Here is a 9,730-nt window from a genome sequence, read left to right on the forward strand (position 1 = left end):
ATTATAGTTGGAATCTGCGAGCCAGCAATCAGAAGCAGCTGTCCAGCCTGCCCTCACCCATGTGGGCCTCTCCTCACCCAAGCCTGCTTGAACTTGGAGCTCTAAATTCAGGTGCAGTCTCAAGCCCTGAGATTTGAAGGTGAAGAATTTGGCGTAGGTAATGACTTTCTTTCTAAGCTAGGCTGGCATTAAAGATGGAGCCTGATGGTACCACAGGGGAATACGAATACAATGAATGTGAGAATGGAGGATGGAGGACTTCTAGGATTGGAAATCACCCTTCTTCAGTGCGTGCGTGCGTGCGTGCGTGCGTGCGTGTGTGTGTGTGTGTGTATGTGTGCGTGCACATGCACGTGTGTGTACACTCTGCAAAAGACCAAATGTCCCAACAGCTTGACTGCATTCTCACTGTCTCCTTTGGAGAAGAAAAATGAACTCCTATTACTTGGCTGCACCCCAAGACTTGCACCAGTATCCCAGGGGTGGACATCATTTCCCATTACACAGGACTGCAGGTATGTGGGCCCTTCCATAGCAGATCATGTAACAAGTGGGAATGGTGTCGCTGCAGCCAAAGGGGAGGCAGTTTACACGAACAACTGGAATCCCAACACAGAGTGGCAATTGGAGACAGCCAAGAACAGTGAGCACACAGGAGATTCAAAGATTCAGACGAGACAGGGACTTTCCCCATCAGACAGTTCAGTCAGTGTGTTGCGGGGCATGATGTTCTTTTTTTGTTTTTGTTTTTGTTTTTGTTTTTTTGTTTTTGTTTTTCGAGACAGGGTTTCTCTGTAGCTACGGAGCCTGTCCTGGAACTAGCTCTTGTAGACCAGACTGGCCTCGAACTCACGAAGATCCGCCTGTCTCTGCCTCCCGAGTGCTGGGATTAAAGGCGTGCGCCACCACCGCCCGGCCACATGATGTTCTTGAGAGGATCGAGAGCTAGTTGGTCAAGTGGAGGGATTTGAAGCACAGAACTGAAACATAAAGGGGTGGGATTCGTGAGAGATGCCGGCCTAGGAACTAGAACATGTGTGTGGCAGGAGGGTCATGGGAAGCGACCAGATGACTACAGGAGACACACTCTCAGAAGTGACTCGAGGCTCTTCTGCGTACGTTGGAGCTCGTGAGGACCCAAAGAGCAGCTTCCTGTCAGGGAGCAAATGACCTCCTGTGAGAACGTGTTGGCTAGCTGAGGTGTCTCACCGTTGGCACCAGGGACGAGCTGGGGGAATAGCAGTAGAGAGAAAGAGCAGCAGGCGAGTGTACTGCACACAGGCAGCCAGCCTTTTCCCTCGGGGATTAAAATTTGTTACGTAAGAATTTAAGGCTCTCATTACTTGTTTTATGATAAAAAATACTCAAGAGGAAAGTACAAAGAAATGGTCTGCTTGCTAGGACAGCCCTTGTGGTGAGGGAGATCATGCTCGCCAGAACCACAGCATCCATGGTGTGGGGAACTCATGCTCACCAGAACCATAGCCCTCACGGTGTGGGGAGATAATGGAAGGAAATTCAGGTCCCACTGATGCTTGAACTCAGATTGATGGATTCAGAGTCCGGAGTGCTAACCATTAACCATGGGGCCATATCTAGGCTTAAAAAAAATTTTTTTTTGAAACTTTATACATGAACATTCATCTACATACTTCATTCCCTCCCTCTCCTTTCATCTTCTTCCATGTCCCCCATCTCCCAAACTCATGATCCTATATTTTAAAAATGATTATTGCCTGTATAAATGTATGTATATATATGTACAAATAAATGAATTTAAGTAATAAATTTTATTTATTTATTTTTATTTTGTTACCGTTCACCTGAGTTAAAAAGCAAATCCCAAGATGGGCCTGGTGGTGAGGGCAGGAGGACCATGAATGTAATACTTGCCTGGCTACAGGAAAAGCTGAAAGCCAGGTTAAGTAACTTAGTGAAATCGTGTATCAAAGTAAAACATTTTTAAAAATGGAGCCAGGGTTTAATAGTGGTGCATTTTTCCAGCCTGTACTGGCCTTAGGTGCAACACACATACACACACACACATACATGCATACACACGTACACACACTCACATTCACAAGGCTCATATGTATACACACATTCACACACACAGATACACATACAGGCACACACACACACAGGCATACACTTGCAACACACAAATAGGAACACACCCTCTCATACACTCAGACTCATTCATGTACATACACACATTCACACTCATAGACACACACACAGGCACACACACACAGAAATACAACACACAGGCACACACTCTCTCTCACACACACACTATCACACATAATGTGTACTGTTCTTACAAAGCTCTTGAAATAAAGTGATCAAAGTTGAAAATGTCGGACTAGATAGTGATCCCAGGTAACTGCAGTCAGTGAAATGAGCAATGTCAGGCTTGGAAATGGTGGTACTTGAGGTAAAGTCATCGGAGGATTAAGGAATGGTAGTCTCAAGACTAAAGAGGAGTGTATGAAGACAGTGAGCACAGCTTTCACATAAACTAGTGTACCATGAAATCTGTAAAGCTGATTGAGATACAAATACAATCCTGCCGGGCACTTTAATAAACTCCGGTCACCTGTCCCCTCCATAATCTCACGTCCTCCTTGAGGATAATAAGCAATAGAGAGAAAGTTATGTTTAATAGCTATGCTGGACCTGATGTCTCTTTAATACAGAATATTAGCTTCTGCGGAGAGGAAGGGAGGATGGGAGGGGAGTGGGGAGGAGGACTTGAGGCAATGGGATAGTCAAGATGGAGGAAAGACAAAGATGAGAGCAAGGACAGAGATATTTTGATTGAGGGAGCCATTATGGGGCTAAAAAGAAACCTGGCACTAGAGAAATTCCCAGGAATCCACAAGGATGACCCCAGCTAAGACCCTAAGCGATAGAGGAGAGGGTGCCCGAACTGGCCTTGCCCTGTAGTCAGATTGATAATATTTAAATGTCACCATAGAACCTTCACCCAGCAACTGATGGAAACAGAGGCAGAGACCCGCATCGGAGCCCTGGAATGGGCTCGCAAAGTCCAGCTGAAGAGTGGGAGGAGTGAGAATATGAAAAAAGAGGTCAAGACCATGATGGGTTCACCCTCTGAAACAGTTTACCCGAGCTTATGGGAGCTCACCAACTCCAGCCGGACAGGGAAGGAACCAGCATAGGTCCAAACTAGTCCCTCTGAATGTGGGTGACAGTTGTATGGCTGGGGCAGACTGCGGGACCACTAGCAGTGCCACCAGGACTTATCCCTACTGCTTGTACTGGCTTTTTGGGAGCCCATTCTCTTTGGATGGATACCTTGCTCAACCTAGATATAGTAGGAAGGGCCTTGGATCTTCCACAAAGCAATGTGCCTTACTGTCTCTGAGGAGTGGATGGGAGTGGGGGGGGGGGAGAAAGAATGTGAGGAGGGGAGGGAGAACTGGGATTGAAATGTAAAATGAAAAAGATAGTTTCTTTTCTTAAAAAAAAGAAAATTTAAAGGACAATGTTTTTATAAATCATTTATAAACTTATAAAAGATTGAAATAACCTTTGTATCAAAGGGTAAATAAAAAGTCAAATGAGAGGGGCATGGGTGGTGCACACCTTTAATTCCAGCACTGGGGAGGCAGCGGCATGAGCACTCTGTGAACTAGAGGTTATCCTGGTCTACATGGTGAGTTCCAGGCTAGCCAGGGGCTAGTGAGACCATGCCCACAAAAAACAGCAATAAGAAGGTCAAATGTCAAATTGTTTAAAAGTCCACAGAAACTTCTAGAGAGTGAAACTGTGGGCAGGGGGAGGTCACCAACTTGACACATCGTCATCATTTAAATGGAGACAAAACATGTTTTTTTATTATGAAATTGTAGCACACAACGCCTGTCTGCACTCTATGTGCTACCATACAGTTCATGAGCTTCGGGCAAGGGGCTGGAGATTGAAACACACAAAGACTCACAGAGACAGAGACACAGACTTCTAGTCACTGGTAAGAAGCCCTTTATTCAATAGCACCACGGAGGCTTATATACCCAACAGTCAGGTGGACCAACAGGTGAAAACCTTATCCTCTGATCCTCAAGGCCAAGGCAACACGTGCTCGTGAAGCAGAGCTGATAAACAACTTTGACACAGCTTTCAGTAACTCAAATCAGAAGGAAAGTAAAGATCTCTAGCAGGGAAGAGCAGCTGGAGGCCAGGACTCCAAATGGTCCCAACATGAAATGAGGAAAAAAATGACAAACACCCTAAGGTAAATCAGAGGAAACAATCAAGGAAAAGGCCGGAATGAAGGAAACAAACCCACTAAGGCAAAGGCGTTATATAGCTAGTTCTTTGGTTGGCACAGTGAAGCTGGCATAAGAATCTGTGTGTGATTAGAAACCTAACAGGTGGGAGTGAGAAAAGGGGCATATTTGGAGGCACAGTGACAATCTAGAGAAGAGAAAGGAGAAACTTCGTTCAACTCTTTGACCAAGGATCCGAGAACCCAGATGAAGTAGACTTTTCTTTGTCAGATATAATTGTGACCCAAGAGCTAGAAAATTTGCATTGGGTAGTAACCGTAAGACGGGGGAGATGGGTCAGAGAGCAGATTTGAAGACAGCAATGGTAGGCTCTGGACTGTAGCTGAGTTTCATGTTAGCAATTAAAGAACACATTTTACTAATGTTCACACTACTTGCGAAGCCTCAAAGCTACTGGTTCATCTTCAGAATAAACACATATTTGCTTCCCAGGGTCCACACAGGACAGAAAAACAACCTAGAGAGTAGATCTGAATATAGATGAAAAGCCTGTCTATAAGTTTAGGCTCCGAACCAGGGTGTACATTGACACATGTCGCCACAGCACACTTCTGGCCACTGAAGCCTGTCATGCACAGAATAGGAAGTCATTTGGAAATTTGCAAAATTCATAGAAATAAGAAGGAAGACATTCTGTACTCTCGACTTCAAAACTGCCCAAGCTTAATTTAGCTCTTCACTGCCCCTTTCCTTGAGGGCTGTGTGAGCCATAGCAAATTTTGAATTGCTGCACGTTTGCTGTCTCCTTAGAAATGCTGTGACAGCCTCCTGCTATTATAGCTCGGAGGGAAGCGCTCAGAAATGCAAAGCCATTTTCATACATTCCGAGCACAGCATATTTCCAGACGGGTCTACTACCCCCAATATCACACATATTAGCGCTAATGAGACGATCTAGAGATTTCCCACGCTGCTACTCTCTTCCGCTGATGCTTGCTACAGATGACACATTGTGCATACGAATAAACCCTGCCCTTTGTCCAACGCTAGTGCCAGTACCATCGCTGTTGCTAGTATCAGGCCCGCGCACTGCACGGTGCCTTCTGCCTACCACAGACAGAATTTACATGACACACAGGGGAGGGCAAGTAGCATTTCCTGAGAGTCACCTCGGAATGACTTTTCCTGTGTTTATGGGGTCTGTGTGTAATTGCATGTGTCTCCCATGTTTGCGCCTCTTGCTTAGGAATTAGAGGTATTTATAGGGATTATGTCACAGGCTTTGTGTTTTATTTTACTTTGTGTAGATGTGTATGCACAAGTTGGGCATTGAAACAAAAATTGGACTTAAATAGTCAAACACTAAGGGCATCTGCAAAACAGAAAAAGAAATGAGAACCATCTGCTTCACTTACAAATACTCTTATCTCTAGCAAAACGTTTCCTGGAAACATGTCCTAGTGCTTCTCCTGAAGACTCTGTGCTTGGGCAGCTGGGCATGATGGGGCATGGTGCCCAGTCCCAAGATTTGTGAGCCTGCGACGCGGGGTTACTGAGTTCAATGTCAGCTTGGGCTAGGTGGTTAAGCCTGGGGCCAGCCTGGGCTATATAGTAAGACTGTTTCAATCAACCAATCAATCAATCAAATAAACAAAACAAACAAGCAACAACAAGAAAACTCTTAAGAATGTTTGTGAGCACTGTGGAAGGTACTTAGCTGTTTTCTAGAATGGTGCTGTGAATAAGCCCCATGATTCAAAGAGGCCAAAATTTGGTACTTATTTCCGAGAGATAATCTGTCCTAGGTGCAGCATACATGGTTGAAGAGCCTGTGGCGCTGGGGTGTACGTCAGTACACTTCTCACACATTAGGATTTAATGCCTTCTTATGATGTTTGTGGACAGAAACATAAACACGGCACCTCACTGTTCCAGGGCTGGAAAGGTGAAATAGGAAGGGATTTAATCTGTTAGGTCTATTGCTCCTGATCCTTGGAGCTCAGAAAATGCCACGAACAGTTCTCAGAACACCTTTGTAGTGAACTGTTTGCTCTATCACCCTCTCTGTTTTTTCTTTGCAGATCCTTCGGGTGGCCTTTTAAAATAAGCACCAGAGACAGAGAGAGCCAAGCAGGAGCAGAAAATGTTCGGAAGACTTCTGTGCTCTCTCTCTACTTTTCCAGCCCCTCCAGCCCTGATTCCCTACTCGGATAATGTGATGTTCAGAGGGATTCCTTAATCCAAGTCACCCCTCAGTCAGGCCTGTCTACAAAAGATTGTATCCCTAATTCAAGATGGCAAGCCAGCCGCCAGAAGAGCCTGTGGAGTCTCAGGTCTCGGATGAGCTGGAGTGCAAGATTTGTTACAATCGGTACAACCTGAAACAGAGGAAGCCCAAGGTTCTGGAGTGTTGTCACAGGGTCTGTGCCAAGTGCCTCTATAAGATAATAGACTTTGGAGACTCTCCCCAAGGTGTCATTGTCTGTCCTTTCTGCAGGTTCGAGACGTGCCTGCCAGATGACGAAGTGAGCAGCTTGCCTGATGACAATAACATCCTGGTAAACTTGACTTGTGGAAGCAAAGGGAAGAAATGCCTGCCCGAGAATCCCACCGAGCTGCTGCTCACCCCCAAGAGGCTAGCTTCCCTCGTCAGCCCTTCCCACACGTCCTCCAACTGCTTGGTTATCACCATCATGGAGGTGCAGAGGGAGAGTTCCCCATCCCTTAGCTCGACACCAGTGGTAGAATTCTACAGGCCGGCAAGTTTTGACTCTGTCACCACTGTGTCCCACAATTGGACGGTGTGGAACTGCACCTCCCTGCTCTTTCAGACGTCCATCCGGGTGTTAGTGTGGCTGCTAGGTTTGCTGTACTTCAGCTCCTTGCCCTTAGGGATCTATTTACTGGTGTCTAAGAAAGTCACCCTTGGGGTGGTCTTTGTTAGCCTCGTCCCCTCTAGCCTTGTCATCCTTATGGTGTATGGTTTTTGCCAATGCGTTTGTCATGAATTTCTGGACTGTATGGCACTGCCTTCTTAATCAATAGGCAAAATAGGAAATTTGGCACATACGGCTACATTCAAATGATGTACGTGCGATTTGCTTTCTTTTGTATTCTCTACGACTAGCGTCTACAGCCTCAACAAAGCCCTTGGCCATACGTCTGTGGTCCATTTTCTGTCCAGATGTTGGCTTGATGGGTTTTCCTGGATTCTGAAAAATGTTTAAGAGACGTTCATTTCTACATAGGGGTTAGCCAGGAGCAAATTGTGTGTGCCTAGCTTTTTAGGGCGCTCTGACAGTTGTGAGGCGTCCGGGAGCAAAGGTGTGGGCACAGTGAGTGCTTTCAGACAGGTACCAGGCAAGGTAGCAGGGTCCTGGTGAGAAGGTCGGCATGAATGGTGGCCTCCTTCAAATTAGGGGTATCCCATGATGGTGGGTAGATGTCAGAGGCAGGTTGCTCCAAAACAGATCAGTGTGCTTTCCCATTCTCTGAGCAGTGGAGCCCATAATCACCCTCAGGTGCTTTCTTTCTTGAGGTAATGCTTCTCTGAGGCCTGCTACCCCCGCTCAGATTCCTTTGTCTTCTGTGTGGTGCTCCCTGCCCCAGGGTCCCGCAATCTCGCCCCTTTGGTGGTTCCTGCAGAGTTCCTGTTCTGGCATGTTGTTACAGAAGATGGATGATTCCGAGAAGTTTGCATGGAAGTGGACCTCATGCCTGGGCATGGTCATTTCCGTGTGCATCTTTCTCCCAGGCTTCCCGGAGAAGATCTGAGCAGTTTTTGCATGTGGAAGGATTCCCTGGAGTAATTTCTTACAGCATTTCGGTTTTGTTTGGTTTCTAACCACATTCTTCAATCCGCCCCTAGCCATATCCTGAACGAAGTTCCATTTAAATTAGTTGTTTCAGCTTATGAAGGTTTCGTTTTCTTCTCCTTGTTTTAAGAAATTTGCTCAGGGCTGACTTCGCAGACTCCTGCAACACTCTGAGGGAAGCTGTGATGGTGGAAGCCCAATAACAAGCCACCAACTGCTCTAGTCCTAGGCACCGAGAACCCCCGTGTTCTGTTGAGTGGTACCAGACTGCAGTGGCTCAGGCTTATGTCCTGTGGAAGTCCAGGCAAAGGAAAGGGTGAAGCCATGCCAAGCCGATGCCCTCCTTGGATAATGGGTCGAGGAGTGAAGTGGAGGTGGCCCGGTGCAGCTCACTTGTGGCTACCTGCTGTTCAGTCAGTTTGGGGATAGAGTCAAGTCCTTGAATTTATTTTCTGTAAAAGCATAAACTACATGACTTGAGTATGGACCTCTTTTCATGAAACAGACTGGGGGACATTGAATGTATATATTTATGGGAATAAGTTGTGTAGTAGATTTTAGATGGGGGCATAGGATGTTCACAGAAACTAGGCAAAAAGAGGAAAGAAAGCTTTTTAGTGTCTGAGACTTGTTACTGATACTAACAATAAAATACCCATAATGCTTAGCAAAGGGCTTTACCAAGACTCTGTTAGCTTGTTTGTGGTGAAATATTTGTCGTGTGAAATAGTTACAGGGGGCCAGTTCCAAACTGTATAGAAAGAAAAGTGGGTACTTATCTAGAATAGGAGTTTCGTTTTAGTTACACGATTATTGACTTTGAGAACATGTGTGCCCAGGGTACATAATGAGAATGTATATGTGGGATGTGGTCCAATGAAATTTAAACCCCAAGTTAGAGCTAAATACATTTATGATTCCAGAAACCCTAGTTTTAGGTAGTATTGTGGATGCGGTTTCCAGAATTCCATTTGTACTTTGAGTAAATACAATATTTAAGAGGTTTTGTGGTTTAGATTTCTATATTTATAAGGTTCCTTTTGTAAAGATGCTCATTTGGTGTGAACTGTAATGTTTAGTGAGGTGGTGAGTAACCGCAGGAAGAGATTTCCAGAAGGCCCTGGACCAGCTCTGTGTTTTGCTACTTTGTGTGATGTCTGCAGTGCTGAAGTTGTCTCTCTGTGTGTTGTGGCAATATTTTTTTTAATGCCAATGTGTTGGTTTGTTTTAAAGAGTTTTAAACGTATGACAATAGCAACGCAAAACTACGCAACTCTCCATGCTGTGGAATGGAAAGGACAACCCTTAACTGTTGTATTCCCTATGCTAATGTTTTCTTGTCTATTAAATTTTATTATTTCTAAATGAGATGTTTGGTTTCTCTGATTTATGGTTGAAATGCCATTATCACTTCAGATAACCACAAAAGTGAATTTTCATGAAGCCAGTGCCTCTATCATCCACACGAAGATTGTAGAATCTCCTCACAAGCTAACGTCGTTTACCACACTTTTACAAAGGCCCTCGTATTTTGTTTCAAATGGAGAAGAAACATGGGGGAAGATGAAATAAGAATATTATCTCCATAAGTGAAATGTTTTATTTTGTCTGATTTGGTTAACTTCTGAACTGCTCAACAAAATAGAATCCAGTGAAATA

The 9,730-nt window shown here is 45.0% G+C and overlaps 1 protein-coding gene across 4 annotated transcripts in view; it reads left to right on the forward strand.

Moving 5' to 3' along the window:
• The window catches only part of Rnf182 (ring finger protein 182), a 46,983-nt gene extending 37,544 nt beyond the window's left edge, over positions 1-9,439 (forward strand). For 3 of the 4 annotated variants that reach the window (XM_057787717.1, XM_057787716.1, XM_057787719.1), the window contains one exon: positions 6,338-9,439. In XM_057787717.1, coding sequence (XP_057643700.1) covers positions 6,551-7,294 — 744 coding nt within the window. In that variant the 5' untranslated portion in view covers positions 6,338-6,550 and the 3' untranslated portion in view covers positions 7,295-9,439. The remainder of the gene's footprint in view (positions 1-6,337) is intronic. The other variant, XM_057787720.1, reaches the window with a different exon arrangement.
• The last annotated feature ends 291 nt before the right edge of the window (positions 9,440-9,730 follow it).

Source organism: Chionomys nivalis, chromosome 13 (assembly GCF_950005125.1).
Source record: "Chionomys nivalis chromosome 13, mChiNiv1.1, whole genome shotgun sequence".
NCBI classification, from domain to species: Eukaryota; Metazoa; Chordata; class Mammalia; order Rodentia; family Cricetidae; genus Chionomys; species Chionomys nivalis.